Here is a 16,137-nt window from a genome sequence, read left to right as displayed (position 1 = left end):
AATTTTAATATGTATTGAGCACTTGGCCATATGCTAGGTGCTGTGAATTCCCCCAACTTCTCATAAAAATTAATAAAAATAACAACAGGTAATCATAAGCAAACTTTTTCTGCTTGCCATGTTCCAAGTTCTTTACAAATTTTCCTCCACTTATTTCTCACAAACCCTATCAGGTCGATGCCATTATTTTAATTCCCATTCTACAGAAGAGGAAACGGAAGCATACAGAGGTGAGATAATTTGCTCAACGTTTCTCAAGTAGTGAGTGGCAAGGCCTGCACCCTGCATTTGAAAATAGGAAGTTTCAGGCACAAGTAGAGGCCCCCAGAGTCCACGCTGTACCTGAATTATCCCATTTAATCTTCACCACACCGGCCAACCTCTACACTAACCGACTTACATAATAACAGGTAACATTCCCTGTGTTACGTTTAGAATCCAGGCCCAGAGTTCATCGTTTATTCTTTGAAACCTCACAAAAACGTGTAGACTCAGATGCTATTATTATCCTCGTTTTATGGGTTTGAATAAAGCGAGGTCCACAATTGACTCAAAGCCACGCATCTTAACTGTGAGCTGTAAATTAAACCTACAATTGCCACCACCCTTCTGATTTCTTAACGTTTCTGCTTTGATCTCTCTGGGGGCCTCAGGCTCTCGCATCTCCCCGTAAACAGGCCCCGCCCCTTCAGTTTGAGTCCCCGCCTAATGGGCGGTGCTGTTTCCGAGCCTGTGGAAAGGGCCGGGATTGCAACAGGTCCCGCCCTCACCCTTAGCCCCTATTCTGATTGGTCCCGAAAGTGACACATCTATTGGCTGAAGACATCTACAGGGCAGTCAACGGAAGGGGCCACCTACCAGCTTTTTCGCGCGGTTCCTTCTGGGAGTTGTAGTCTCAGATGCTCCATTCCCGCGGTGGCGCCTGCCGGACTCCGCGTCCCAGCAGTCCCTGCGCGAACCCTGGAGCACTTCCGCCCCGTTGTGAAGTGGGTGTCTCGGTGGGTGAGTCCGGGTGGCGGGTCAGGGGCATCTGAGACTTAGGCTCTGGGCTGGAGACAGGAGGGGATGTGTCACAGGAGGCCGGGGGAAGGTGTGAGAGGAGAAAGAAGCTTTTATGTGTGGGTGGTGGTAGGGTGAGGGGCGGTCAGAGGATGAAGCGTCCGGAGGTGGGAAGGGTCATCGAGGGGTTGGGGATGAGGAGGGAGCTATGGAGGGCTCTGGGAGTGAGGACGGGCTTAGGGCTGCAGGAGAGAGAGGTTCTGGAGGCGGGAGAGTCTAGAAAGGCCAGGAGACCACAGAGGGAGGGAGGGAGAGGGGTCGGGGGCCCTGGCCAGAAGTGAAGATAAGAGGGCCTGAGCTTAAAGCCCAACCTTAAAAATAATGTACCAGCCTCTCCCTGCCCACCTAGAGCAGACATCTGACTTGCTACGCCCTTACACTTTCTCTAACGGTTGTGACTTCTGGAACCCAGTGGGTGGGACCAGCTATTGTGTTGTGTCCCACACCTGCACTTCTTTCCTTATGCCCGACGGAAGCGAATGGCACCATCCTCCACTTGGCCCAGGTGCCTTCTGGATTCTCTTGCGTTCTTCCACACCAGGGATCTTCAGATCATTCCGTTTCCTTAACGTGTCTTGAATCTGCCCTTTTCCTTGTTGGGTTTTGGCTGAAGCCTCCATCTTGCACCTCTCAGCCTGGACAAACACAATGTAGCTAGTGTGATCTGTTTAACCCACACATCTGATTATGCCTTCTGCTTTAAAAGCCTCCATTGGCACTAATCACTGATAGAATTAAGTCCAATTACGAAGTAGTCCTTCGTAAACTACTCTGCAGCCTAATCTTTTCCTGCCCAGCACTCCACGGCTACCAAGGTTTTCCCCATTTTGGGGGGAGGTTGTTTGGTTTCCCACCTTTATACATGCTGTTCTCTCTGAGCACACTCCCTCCCCTCCCCTTCCTCTCCCCTGCCAAGAGAACTATTCTTTCATCAGGAACCAACTCAGATGTTACTTTGTTCAATTGCCTTAAGCGGTTAAAGTTCCCCTCCCTCACAATCCCCCAGCTCCCTCACAACTCTTTACTGCATTTTCCCCATTTGATCATCATTATTATCTGTGATTCCTTTTTCTCTCTTCCACAGACTGTAAGCATCTCCAGGACAGGAACAGTTTCTGAGTCACCTCTGCTTCCCATTGCCTAGTAAATACTTGATGGATGTGTGAATAAAGACCATCCAGGGTGAGCTTTGCTACAGCAGGCTGAAAGGTGCTACTTCCGGTGGGTTGCCAGGGGTGTGAGTTTTAGTCTTCCCCGTCCTGTTATGGCTGTTTTTGCTGGAAGCTGATTCAGTGCCTGTGGGAGTTTAAGCCAGGGGCGGCAAATACATGGAATGTGTGCTGCCACTTCCCCGTCCTGTGCCTGGCAGACAGAGCTAACTGGTCACAGCACATATTCACGTGGGATTCATTTAACACAGTTGAATGAAGTTGGTGCTTTAAATGAAACCTATCTGCTGCTTTCTCTGGTTTATGCCCTTAAGTGTAAGGTCAGGCTGTTTAAGCAATAGCTTGGATCAGTGGTCAGCAAACTGCGGCTCACAGTTTACCGCTCTGTTGACTAATGAGTTTGCCAAGATCACTGACCTAGACTCTCGATTCTAATAATTACAGGCTGTTGTTGTTCCTTATGATTAAGCCCCCATCCCAGTGGTTGGCAAACCGCGACTTGCGAGCTGCAGTTTGCCGACCACATGGTTGGACCATCCACCACACGGGCTAGAAAGCTTTCGGGAATTCCCAGTTTTTTTCTCTTTGGAAGTCACAAACCAGCCTTGGCCTTTCCCATGGACCTGGGGCAGATCTTTTCCCTCCCACTCTTTTCTGGGTGGGTTCTTCATGTCCGCATTCATACTCGCTGTCTTGGGAGCCAGGATGCCTTCCAGCTTCCCTGGGTTTGTAGAGCGATCTTGATTTTGACATCAGCCAGCCCCTCATTACTTAAGGGGCCCTGTACTCTTTTCTAGGTCTTCCAGGAGATTGGAAGGAACCTTAGAGATCACTCAGCCAACAGGTGGCACAGTGACAGCTCTTGCTGAAAGAAGCCTATGGTCATGCTCTGTTTAACCCAAAGGGTGTTTGAAACAATTTTGAGTAGGTTGCCAACATTTAAAGATCTAGAATTCCGACTTCTCTTAGAAGCATTAGAAGGCCCGTGGACACTGGGCCTTGGCCCTTTGGTCTCTGTAGTGGCCACAGTCCTCACTCCACTCATGTACTCATTGACACTGCCAAGCCTCTCGCCACTTAAAGTTGTAGCCACTGATCTTAGTCTCCTTGTCCTTTTGCTCTGCTCCCATCGTACTAATGGGGGAGCCTGGCATCACGGTGAGTAGGGTCAGGCTGAAAGCTGCACCACGTGCTCTCCCTGGGAGGCCACAGAAGCCACAGGACCCGTCCCAAGTCTCACTGCTGATAAATGGCAGGAGTGGAACCAGCACCTCGATTTGCTCACTCCTGCCTCAGTGTTCCTCCCACTCTCCTCCATACCATCTTCCCAGAACTGGCAGACCTAGAGTGGGCTGCGAGGTGTGGTTAAAGAATGGACTGGGGAACATGGACCCGGGCTTAGAGTCCAACTCTACCACTTGCTAGTTGTGTAACCTTCAGTGAATCTTTTTTTCTAGAAACTCAGTTCCCTCCCTGTAGATAGACTGAAGATGTAGTGGAGTCATACCTCACAGGATAATGATATTCTACAAGCAGCATGGAGAGTGATGATCATATTTAGCCAAAACCTCAGTCAGCTCTCTGGCAAGGAGCCCTGTAGGAACCAACATGCTGTGTTTCAGTAAGCTGACCGGCACAGCTGGGTTTTCCTGAACACGAGCTGGAAGAGTTGGCCTGTGGCTAAGGACCAGGCTGAAGGCAGACACCACTCTCACTGAGCGGAAAGAGGCCCGAGGGAACTGAGACCGACCCGGGACCAGCAGAGTCACGGGCGACATCACCACCACGTGCTCTCCCTGGAATAGACACAGTGGATGGAACACAGTGGTGTGCTATTTAAAACATGTCTGTCCTTCCTTGTTTGTATGTAGTTTAATATGTAAGTTACAGATCAGAGTGAGGCAGCTCAGCATAGTGGTGCTTCCCTGGCTTGCCTGGAAAATTCAGTGAGAGGATGAATGTCTCGCACTCAGCCCCGGGGCCTGGCCCCGTGGGTACACTCAGGTTGTTGATTGGATGAGGACTTAGGGGTTCCTGGGAGTCCTGGGCTGCGGAGTGCCCTTGTTCATGTCTTTCCTATCATCTCTGAAGTCAGTCTGTTGTTGGCTGACCATGTTGACCTCCCTCTGGGTAGGCTGCTGTGTGCATGTAGGAGAGTAGTAGAACATCTGCAGGTTTGTATTAAAAAAGAACCTTTGGGACTTTCCAGTCTTCCCAGAAGAAAATACGTGTTATCTGAGACTCTGGGCTTTGGGCCTGGTGGGCCGACCACCTGCCTGTTTCGTTGCCGTGTTCTTTCTGTGCAGGAGCACAGACTTTGCTCATGGGCTGTCTCCCAGTGGACTAACTTTTATGAAGGTAGAGATTGTTTATCATAGTTCCTGTTGGTTCTATGTGCATAGTTCCTAGTGGGATTCTGTAGGTGACTGGTGAATCAGTCCTCGTTTGAGAAAGAGACACAAATGTGCTTGGACTAGTGCATGATTAAGGCTATGGTTTTAAAAATCATGAAAGGTTAATTCTTTAGCATGATACAAGTTACGGATCTTCCATAGCTCATTAGGTTTTTAATATATCAGCTTAACTGTTTTATTAAAAGTCAAAAAAACTTCCTATGGCCCTGTTTATCAGACACTGGGCTGGGCAGTGTGGATACAGAAATAAGTAAGATACAGTATTGGCCCTAGTAATGCCATGGAATGGGGAGCTGTCGGATAGAAGAACAAGTAACTACAATAATGTAGGACAACATATGTTAGAGGTATGTGCCAAATGCTTAGGGAACACAGGATTGGGGAGGTGATTCCTGGAGAGCAGGGATGGGGGCCTGAGTGGGAGCTTGTCAAGGAAGTCCTCACAGATAAGGTGACATTGAGCTGATAGCTGAAGCACGCACAGGAAGTTGTGTTCCTAGCCTCTCCCTAACTATGTGGAGGTCTTTAGGACACACCTTTGTTTTTCATCCCCCTTGCCTTATTTCTAGACAGTCCAGTCAGATGACCTAAAATCAAAATGCCACCCTCCCTCCATTCTCAATTCAGCTATGTCATTCCCACCTGGAAGCAACTGATAGCCTCCTTTGAGTGGGCATTTTTTATGTCATCTAGATTTGTTGGGGATGACACAAAGGGCTCATTTTCCCAGATAACCCAGCGGGAGTGCGATCAGAGTCTTCATTGTGTGAAAGAAGCAGCTTCAGACGTTCACTCAAAAGGCCTGTGCTTAGTGCATCCCGCTTATTGTGTGGGGAGTTAAGGGTGTGACACAGAAGAGAAATAAGCTCTACTCCTTGCCACCAGTGTGGCTGTAATCTCTCTGGGGGCACACATGTACACACCCACCTCTGATACAACCTAGAAAGCGGCAAGTGTCACAGTGATGGGAATAAGAGAAGACAATTCCTTCTGGCATGAGTAAGGCCATTCCTTGCTTCGCACAGAAAGGGCTTAACTGCAATCCTTGCTTCGTGGCCCATCCCCATCGTTAGTTGACCATTATTTCACTGTTTATGGAGTGCTTCCGGTGCGTGCTGAGCACTGATAGGTCCCTTTGGAAGCCTATGATCTAGTGCAGTGGTCGGCAAACTGCAGCTCGAGAGCCACATGCGGCTCTTTGGCCCCTTGAGTGTGGCTCTTCCACAAAATACCACGTGCGGGTGCACGAGCGTACAGTGCTATTGAAACTTCATGGCCCATACGTAGAAATCGGTTTTCAGCTCTCAGAAGAAATTTCAGTCATTGTACTGTTGATATTTGGCTCTGTTGACTAATGAGTTTGCTGACCACTGGGCTAGTGGGTAGATAATGATAAAGTATTAATATGATCTGGGTAATGATACAGAAAACATAGGTGGTGTGGAAGCTTGTGGCTCAGGACTGAATCTTGGAAAAGTACAATTTAAGCTGAGTCCTAAGTAGGTAAAGAAAGGGAAGAGACTGTTCCCAAAGGAGACCCCAGCATGAAGGAGGGTTCAGAGGGCAGCAGGATGTAGGAGCTGCCATCTGTGCAGCTGAAACCACCATGACTGGTGGGAGCACGGCGAAGAAAAGAGGTTTGGGCAAGGCTTGCATTTGATCCTCAGGGAAATGAGAGGTCCCTGAAGGGTGTGTAGGAGGGAAGTGACATGGTCAGATTTTGATTTAGTCTGGTTGTGCAAAGAATGGGTCAAGGGTGAGAGGAGTGAAGGCAGGGACATAAGATAAAATGCTGATCAATTGAATGTGATGATTTGTCTGGACCGAGGTGGTGGCCTTGGAGATGTAGATGGTTAGAAGACTGAGTGGACACAGTTTGGTGATGGCTTGGATGTGGGGCATCTTGGAGAAGGGTGATGATCAGGTGCCTGGAATTAATGGAAGTGGGTGTCTCTTTGTTGTTAACCCTCAGCAGAGGATATTTTCCCTTGATTTTTAGGGAAGGGAAGAGGAGAGACACACAGAGAGAAATATTGATGTGAGAGAGACACATCAATCAGTTGCCTTCTGCATGTGCCCCGACCAGGATTGGAGGTTGAGCCTACAACTGAGGTATGTGCCTTTGACCAGAATTGAACCCTTCAGTCTGCGGGCTGCTGCTCTATCCACTGAGCCAAACCAGATAGGGCTGGTGCCTTTGTGGATGGGGAGCTCCAGAAGAGAGACAGATTTGCAGGAGAAAATGCTGAATTCACATTTTGACCCATGGAGTTTGAGGTGCCTACGAGACAGTCAAGAGGAAATGTCTTTTAGGTGGTTGGATTTGAGGATCTTGAGACAGGTCCTGGCTGCAGTTTGGGGAGTCATAGAGATAGTAAAACAAACAAACAAGTAGGATGACCAGGAGTACAGAGTGAGAGAGGAACTTTGCAGGAGAGCACCTTTAGAGGAAGACTAAAGCTTGAAGGCCCGGGAAGAAAGGCCTTCGGAGGGGGTGATGTTTATCCCCACTTGAGGGGAGGTCTGACTGTGGACATGGGTAGAGGGGGAAGGGCTATGCTGGGACCAGATCACAGAGGCATTGGGCGTGTCCCAGAGGGTTTAACACTGCTGTCTTCCTTTGTTGTGCTGGCTGCTGGTGTTGGTGCCAGTTAGTAGTCCCACCTCCTGCTTATGGCACAGGGGCGTCACTCAGCACTGCCACCCCATCCAGTGGCAGTGGTGGGTGTGAGGAAGGGGGTGAGGTGAGGCTTCCGGGACCCCTCGCTCACTGTCCTCTATCTTTCTGCCTTCAGAGCCGTGGGAAGCACTTCCTCGCCCAGGAGCCCCTTGAAGGACACACCGTAGATGCAGGAAGACGTTGGGTGAGGACAGCCCAGCTGAAGTGAGGCACCCAGGACAGAGCATGGCTGTGGCCCGGGAGTCCCAGGCCCAGGTGTCTCCCCAACCGGAGCTCGAAGAACTCCTGATTGTGAAACTGGGGGAGGACGCATGGAGATCAGAATCCAGACCTCGGGAGGAGGACCATGGCCCTGTCCCTGGCCCCGAGGCCTCCCGCCAGCGCTTCAGGCAGTTCCGGTACAGGGATGCCTCGGGACCGCACGAGGTCTTCAGCCAGCTCTGGGCGCTCTGCTGTCGCTGGCTGAGGCCAGAGATCCGCCTCAAAGAGCAGATTCTGGAGCTGCTGGTGCTGGAGCAGTTCCTGACTATCTTACCCAGGGAGGTCCAGGCCTGGGTGCAGGCGCGCCACCCTGAGAGCGGCGAGGAGGCGGTGGCCCTGGTGGAGGATTGGCACCGAGAGGCCCGGGCTGCAGGGCATCGGGTGAGGCAAATGGCCAACCTCCCTGAAGTGGGTCAGGCAAGGCAGCAGGCTGTGACTAGCTTCGTAATTTCCAAAATAATAGTTATTATTGTTATGGAGCAACTGACATCTGTTGAGCATGACTGTGTACCAGGAATTGTTCTAAGTGCTTTCCATGCATTAGTTCCTTTCATCCTGTGAACAATTTAATGAGACAGGTACTATTATCCTAGTTTTATCAGTGTGGAAACTGAGGCAGAGAAAAGATGGGTAATTGGCCACACTGGTAGAGGCAGGATGTGAATTGAGACAGCCTGACTCTAAAGCCAGCATTCATAACCACTGCTCTAAACCCTCCCAGTGCCGTGTTCACAGGACTCTTGATTTGAATGGTTTTATACTTAACCAGAGACCCAGCGCGTGAAATCGTAGGAGACCCCAGGCCCGCATCACCGGCGGGCGGGACCCTAGGAGTGAGACCCCAGAGCCGCAGCACCACGAGACCCATCAGTGCACCTCTGGGTGATCGTTATAGCATTATGGCGTCACAGCCACAGGCCTTTGATAATATAGATAGAATCTTTTCACATATGTGATTGTTTTGGATGCTTATATCAGTAATAAGAAATAGCATTATTGTCCCTATAATTTATAGATTTAACCAAGTCCCTAAAAGTCAGGTGGTTTAGAAAGCTCTGTCCCTGTGAACCATAACCTAAACCTAGATTCGTAGGTCCCAGGGTCATCATTCTACGCCCTCACAGACGCCTCATCAGAAACCACAGGAATGAAAATACCTCTGAGGTATGAGGCTCAGAAATAGTAACTGGTGTTTATTGGAACACTCACTGTGTGTAGACACTGTTCTAAGGTTTCTGTGTATGTTGCTCATCTAGTCCACCCTGTACCCCAATAAGGTAGATACTATTACCATCACCATTTTTCAAATGGGTAAACAGAGACTCAGGTAAGTAACTCATCCAAGTTTACATCGAAAGGAAAATACTGTGGATTTAACTCATAGTCTCAACAGTTTGCAGTCTGAGGGCTTTGTTGTCATACTTGAGCCATCTTTGGGTCTCAAAAAGGGCCCGTTAATCCTTAGATCACCATTGTCCTCTAAAGAACATTTCCTGCCCTACCAAAACTGGCCTTACGGGACTGACAATGGGAATGTTGACCGTCTGTGTGCAGGAACTGGGATTGTGTGAAGAGACCCGCCCCTTGAAGGCAATGCGGGAACCTCGGTGCTTTCAGCAGCAGTCAGCACAGCACTGGCCCGAGAGACCACCCCAGAGGCAGTGGGTGAGGAATCCGTGCCCCGCCCTTCCCAAGCATCTCAACTCCAAGATGGCGCCCCAGGCCTTGGAAGAGAGTGGTGAGTGCCAAAGATGAAGGAACATCAAGGAAGAGGGGTGAGAGGGGTGGTGAGGAAGGGAGGAGGGAGGTACTGAATTCAAGGCAAGGGGTAGAAGAGTGTCTGAGGGACTCTGAGAAGTAAGGCAAGCACGTAAGCATTGAAGTTCCCAGGGATAGCTTGTCTCCTCCAGAGCTGAGTCACGCAGCAGCTTCAGGCTGGGGCTGGAGGAGGTGGTGACCCTAGGAGTTCTGGGCTGGCATCTCCCACAGGGCACCTCACTCAAGGCAGCTTAGGAGCCAGACCCTCTTGGAGGGAAGGGAAAGGAAGGTGAGATTTGCACTGACTGAGGATAGTTTCAGTTTGACCCAAGCATGGCCATTGGAATGCTGGACCCAAGCGGTGGTTCTGTGGAGACCAGAGCTTGGATTTTAGAGTCTTTTTCTTCTTCTCAGCTGTCCTCACTCCCCGAGTCCTTACTCTCACAAAGATGGGGAGCGTTGGAGATTGGGAGGTGACAGCTGAGTCCCAGGTAAGCTGCTCTTTGTTCTCCCTTTCCCGTCATTCCTTCTCCTGCCTTTGCTCCAGTTCTTTCTCCATGGGCTCTCTCAGCAAAAGGCCACAAGGCCCAGGCTGTGAGCTTTAGCTGCTTGCCCCTAGTCGCTGAGCTTCTTGTTGGATGTGCTACTCCTTACGATGTTAGATGTGCACACAGTATCCCTGTGCTTCCATGCTCTCTTCTGAGGCCCAGAGAGTTTCTTGGCTGTTTTCCAGGGTCAGTGACATTTGAGGTTCTTCTTTTGTCCACTCACAGGAAGCCCAGGGCCCTGGCAGACGTGCCAAGAAGGAGTTTCGCAAGGAGCCCCCAGGAGACAACCGTGGGAACGGCATGTCCCTGGGTAAGGAACTAGTGCCCTCGGAAGAAGATGCTGGGTCCCCAAAGAGCGTTCCTAAAGAGCGTTCCCAAAGACTCCCTAAGTCTCGTGCCTCTGTGAAGCCAGTGGGACTTCAGACATAGGGAGAAGACAAGCCTTTCGTAGCCAGCACTGTGGTGGCAGGGGTGGAGCTTGGGGGGTGGAGCGTGGGGATAGAGGCTGGCAGGTTGGCTTCCAGGAGCCTCCCTTCTCGGGGCTCCTTCCTTCGTTTCCCCAGTAAATTCCCACAGTGCACTGGGCCCTGCCTCTGCCACAGAAACCCAGGCTTTTCACATCAAACAGGACCCCACACTCAGGGGCGGACTGAACCGAGACGATGAGGCGGATGCACTAAGCCACAGTGAGAAGCACATCTCATGGGCTCAGAGGCCGGGAGCCCATGTGATCCGCACAGACTCCCTTCTCTGTAGCCACATCTACACAGGAAGCAAACAGTAATGAACCGCTTCCCGTTGGAGCGTGGGATTAGACACATGAGGGGAAGAGCAGGAGGGACAGTGAGGTCTGGCTCACCGCTGTCAGTAAGGTAAGGCACTAGAAGCTTGTTGGCTGCTTGCTTGACAGGGTGATCCCCTTTACATGTGGAATCTGGTGAAAAGAGTGCTCAGAGGGACAAACTGGGAAATGCTGAACTCGATAATCTTAGGCCTCTCTTAGTTTTAAACTCTGTTTCTAGTTTTTTTTAAATACTTAATGACAGACTTTCTATTTGTTAGGGTTGGGAGTGGTTGGAACAGCAGCCTTTTAGCTAAGTGTTAAAAAAAAGTAAGGACATTTATTTTCTCACATAATTGGAAGTCCAGAGGAGGGCATGGTCCAACCACAGTACAAAGGGCTCAGCAACATCATTTCCCTGCTCTGCCATCCTCAGTCTCAGCTTCATGTGGAAGCTATTGTGTGTCGAAGTCAAGAGATAGATGCCAATGGCAATTGAGGCCACATATTTCCTAGTAAGATACACACACACACACACACACACACACACACACAGTGACACAGTGAGAGACCTGTCCTCCGACCATTGGGTTCATTCTGATTGGGCCAGTTTAAATCACATGCCCGTTTGAGAACCAATGACAGTTACTTTTTGTATGATGTGTTTCATTACAACAAAGAGGGCAAATGAACAAAGCAAACAGGCCAATGACCATTTCTGGTGAAGTGATCTGTTACCTCTACTTGCATCTCTAACGCCCCAGACATTTGTTGGGCTTAGCCTGGGACGTTCTCATTAACCTCTCGCAGGGAAATATGTTGGACAAGCACCCTGCTCAATAAGTCATTTCTCTTTTTATATAGGAGTTCTAGTTTCAAAACCAGATATCATCTCCCAACGAGAGCAAGAGCCAGAATTCTGGGGTCCGAGTCGTATAAATTCCGGAAAAAGGCACACTGCAGATTACAGCCTGGATAATGAGCAGATAAAACCAGCCCCAGCTCCGGTCTGGAGGGACTCTAAGGCCTGGGAGGAACAGTACCAATGGGACGTGGAGGACATGAAGGTGTCGGGCGTGCATTGGGGCTATGAAGAGACCAAGACGTTCCTGGCCATTTTGAGTGAGTCTCCTTTCTCTGAAAAGCTCCGGACTTGTCACCAGAACCGACAGGTGTACCGGGCCATCGCAGAGCGGCTGAGGGCACGAGGCTTCCTGCGGACACTGGAGCAGTGTCGCTACAGGGTCAAAAACCTCCTCCGGAACTACCGGAAAGCCAAGAGCAGCCACCCACCGGGGACCTGCCCCTTCTATGAGGAGCTGGAGGCCTTGGTGAGGGCTCGGACGACCATCAGAGCCACAGATTGCCCAGGAGTGGCTGTGGCACTCCCCAGGCTGGGGGACAGTGATGCAGAGATGGAAGAACAAGAGGATGGGAACTGGGAGCAAGAGGAAACGGCAGAAGACTGTAATGGTGATGACCTGGCCACTGGCGAGTCTGTCCAGGGGCCCAGGATTTCAAGGGGTCCAGCTCTATTCCAAAGTCGTGTTGGTAAGAACAAGGCATTTAATTGGATCCAGATTCCACCCCTCCTACTAGCCAGACCTGTGCTCCCTGAGTGGAGGGCACAGGAGTCTGGATTGATGCTACTGGATAAGGCACTGAGTTCCTTCAGTCACCCTCAGACTCCTACTCTCTCCTCCTATGACCAAATCTCATTGTATAAGGTTTTTGGCTATAGAAACAGTCTTAAGGGACTTTAAAGAGCTAATTCAGTATTTCCCAAAGTGTTTATGGGGATGATCAGAGGTTGCACGAGTAAATTTAATTTTAATGTGTATGAACACATCAACCCTGATTTCACTGACAGTAAATTTAGATAAAGAAAGATATTGAGTGAAATATTTAACAGATAGAGCACAATCAAGACAGTGTGTAGTTGAGTAATTAGTGTTTGGGAATTAGCCAAGTCACTGTAAAAGTGGGAGCATGCCCAGCTGGTGTTGCTCAGTGGTTGAGCATCGACCCATGAACCAAGAGGTCACCAGTTCAGTTCCCAGTTAGGACACATGTCCAGGGTGCAGTCTCTACTCCCAGTAGAGGGCGTGCAGGAGGCAGCCGATCAATGTTTCTATCTCTATCCCTCTCCCTTCTTTTCTATAGTCTTTATAGTCAATAAAAACATATTTTTAAAAAGTGGGAGCACTGAAGCCTAAGAGGTGAAGTGTCTTATCTCAGGATCTAAGTGAGGCAGGGGCAGGGGCAGGATTAGAACCCAGAACTCCAGCCTACTTTATGTGGTGGTCTTCCTTGGCTGCATCATGTACCTGCAGAGGAACTGAGAACAGACTACTTCCTTTTCCTTCTTCCACTAAAGAGGAAAGAGCATCCTCAGTTAGCCTCTAATGCAAGATTATTTGACCTCCATTCATGTCTTTAAGGATTCTCAGTTTCCATATTAGTTAAAAGGAAAATTCATGAAAGTAAGTAGAGGAAATGTATTGAATGGATATAGAGAGAGTCTCCTGTATTCCAATTACAGGCCTTTTCCTGAACCAATCAGCTGAAGCCAGGGGCTGGGGTCACCTGGTATAATATGGCTACCCACATCCTTCCCTATAGCCAAGACTCGTAGGTGTTAATAAATGTCTTTGAAGGAGTTGGGGTGGGAAACGCTGGCATAGCCCTGAGAGGCAAGAGTATATTCTTCGTTGGTGCCCAGGTACCTGGACAATTTCTAAGAGGCAGGTGATCCTGATCCCTGATGACCTAGGCAAGTCTCACTAAATCTCATAATTCTGACCTCTTTACTCCTGACAGCAGGCGTGCACTGGGGCTACGAGGAGACCAAGGCCTTCCTGACCATCCTCAGTGAGTCCCCATTCTCTGAAAAGCTTCGCACCTGTCACCAGAACAGTCAGGTGTACCGGGCCATCGCAGAGCGGCTGTGTGCACAGGGCTTCCTGCGGACACTGGAGCAGTGTCGCTACAGATTCAAAAACCTCCTTCGAAGCTACCGGAAAGCCAAGAGCAGCCACCCACCAGGGACATGCCCTTTCTATGAGGAGCTGGACTCACTGGTGAGGGCGCGGACTGCAGTCAGAGCCATGGGGAACATCAGAGAGGTAGCAGGTCTTCCTACGTCTGGGTGGAGCAGTACAGAGGCTGACGACCAGGAGGCCTGGGATGAGATGGCAGATGAAAATGTCATCAAACCTCCAACCCCATGTCCTAAAACCCCACACACTGGTAAGCATGGAATAATTGGATGCCCACAAAATCTGCAAGCATGCAGATAGAGTGAGGGAGCCAGGCTCCTTACCTTGTCTCTGGACTATAACAGAATAGAATTGAGTAGAAGGATTTGTGCTTTGCTCAGATTATGTCTAGTGTAGTGTAATCCCCTAAATGAGATAAGCGGTCAGATCTAGATTTTACTGGGATTTGGTTGAGCATTTACAGTTTATTCAATCTCATATGACTTAAGACATGCTGATTTTATTAGAAGAAGGGGTTCATTATCAAATAGGAATAAAGGAATTGGCCAGGGAGACTGACTGGTTATTTGGTAAGGGCTCATGGCTCCCTAGGTGGGGTCACCAGGTCCCAGACTCCTTCCCTCAGCTTTGCAGGTCACAAATGCATTTATGCACCAAAACTTGGTTAATTTTATGTTAGCCAAATTCATGACAAGGATACAGATATGTAAATAGACATCAACTAATGAATGAAAAAAAACACATTTCTGTCCATTTTTTCAGGTTTTGAGATGAGTCATGAGGATGAAGGCCAGAGTTCAGAGCAGGATATTTTTGAGGATTTGCCTGGAGTGTTATCAAAATGTCCTCCAGAAGTTGTTTGCCACCCTAATGATTGGGAGGAAGACAGCGAACATGAAAATGAAAATGAAGAGCAGGCAGGAAATCCACCACAGGAAAGGTGGGATGAATGTTCTTCTGAAGAGGACGTGGAAAAACTTATTGACCATCAAGGTCTGTACCTTGCAGAGAAACCCTACAAGTATGACACATATGTGAAAAGCTTCAGTCGGACCTCCCACTTCATTGCTCACCAGTGGACACACACAGGTGAGAAGCCCTACAAATGCCTCAAATGTGGGAAAAGCTTTAGTGATCACTCTAATCTTGTCACCCACCAGAGAATTCACACAGGGGTAAAGCCCTATAAATGTGGGGCATGTTGGAAAAGCTTCAACCAGAGCTCAAATCTTTTGAAACATCAGAGGATCCACTTGGGAGGAAATCCTGACCATTGTAGTGAGCCTGGGGAAAACTTTGACCAAAGCCCATCCTTTAATGCTCACTGGAGGAACCTGACAGAGGAGACAACTCCTGAACAACCTAAAAGTGCCAGTAAGAACTTGGGTTCTCCTGGACCATACAGCACCAACTCAGAGGAGAAATTTTATCCATGTTCTGAGTGTGGAAGAACCTTTTCCAAGAGCTCTGCCCTCATTAGTCACCAAAGAATCCATACAGGAGAGAAACCATATGAATGTGCTGACTGTGGGAAAAGCTTCAGTAAGAGCTCCACCTTGGCTAACCACCAGAGAACCCACACTGGGGAGAAGCCATATAAGTGCATAGATTGTGGGAAGTGCTTCAGTGAACGCTCTAAGCTCATCACACACCAGAGAGTGCACACAGGAGAGAAGCCCTACAAATGCCTCGAATGTGGAAAATTCTTCCGTGACCGTTCTAATCTGATTACTCACCAGAGGATTCACACGGGAGAGAAGCCTTATAAGTGTAGAGAGTGTGGGAAATGCTTTAACCAGAGCTCCAGTCTCATTATTCACCAGAGAATCCACACTGGAGAAAAACCCTACAAGTGCTTGGAGTGTGGCAAAGACTTCAACAACAGCTCTCACTTCAGTGCCCACCGGAGAACCCATGCAGGAGGGAAAGCGTCATAGAAGACAACTCCCCTCCACAACAAAAGAGATAAATGTGTATTTATATCTCCCAAGATTATAAGATGTATGGCAGAAAGAAATATCCCCAGTTTTTAAGCTTGGTGTGTACCAGGGAAGTTCTCTTGATATAATCCAGGTAATTTGGAAGCGAATTACAAATGCTAAGGATCCAGATTTGTGATTTTTTTTTTCTCCTGTAAAACATCTCCACTCAGTCCTCAGGCTGTCCTTACATTTGCTGTCATTTAAGGGCTTGTCAGTGTTTGAGCCAAATTGGAAGCTTAGAGGATTAGAGGCAAATCAGTGGGCCTGAGCAGTGATTCCAGACCTCACTGTGCCTTCACAATCCCATGTGTACCCATCCCCCATCAGCACACGTCAGAATCTCCTGCATGCCAGTCTCTAGTTGGGGCGTATCCTCAGAAGAGAATTTGGAGACTCTTGTGGGAGACCAGGCCACTATGAGTTTAGCAAGAAGGAGGAACAACAGTCACATATTACTCATCTTACTATGTCAGTGCTAATAATAGC

At 49.1% G+C, this 16,137-nt stretch overlaps 1 protein-coding gene across 9 annotated transcripts; it reads left to right on the top strand.

The window, feature by feature from the left end:
- The first annotated feature begins 897 nt into the window (after positions 1-897).
- ZSCAN20 (zinc finger and SCAN domain containing 20) lies at positions 898-15,778 on the top strand. Of its 9 annotated transcripts, none has more exons than XM_036446190.2 (9): positions 932-1,002; positions 6,471-6,577; positions 7,436-7,964; positions 9,138-9,321; positions 9,756-9,832; positions 10,115-10,199; positions 11,535-12,221; positions 13,491-13,919; positions 14,432-15,778. In XM_036446190.2, the coding sequence occupies exons 3-9, from the start codon at positions 7,548-7,550 to the stop codon at positions 15,604-15,606; spliced, it is 3,054 nt and encodes a 1,017-aa protein (XP_036302083.1). In that variant the 5' UTR covers positions 932-1,002; positions 6,471-6,577; positions 7,436-7,547; the 3' UTR covers positions 15,607-15,778. The 9 variants fall into 9 exon arrangements, with proteins under 9 accessions (XP_036302082.1, XP_036302081.1, XP_036302083.1 ...); XM_045584887.1 differs by lacking the exon at positions 6,471-6,577 and adding an exon at positions 2,144-2,241 and having other exon boundaries at positions 957-1,002; positions 7,438-7,964; XM_045584889.1 differs by lacking the exon at positions 6,471-6,577 and adding an exon at positions 2,144-2,241 and having other exon boundaries at positions 974-998; positions 7,438-7,964.
- The last annotated feature ends 359 nt before the right edge of the window (positions 15,779-16,137 follow it).

Source organism: Pipistrellus kuhlii, unplaced genomic scaffold (assembly GCF_014108245.1).
Source record: "Pipistrellus kuhlii isolate mPipKuh1 unplaced genomic scaffold, mPipKuh1.p scaffold_m20_p_2, whole genome shotgun sequence".
NCBI lineage: Eukaryota > Metazoa > Chordata > Mammalia > Chiroptera > Vespertilionidae > Pipistrellus > Pipistrellus kuhlii.
This window is presented reverse-complemented; position numbering and strand designations above follow the sequence as displayed.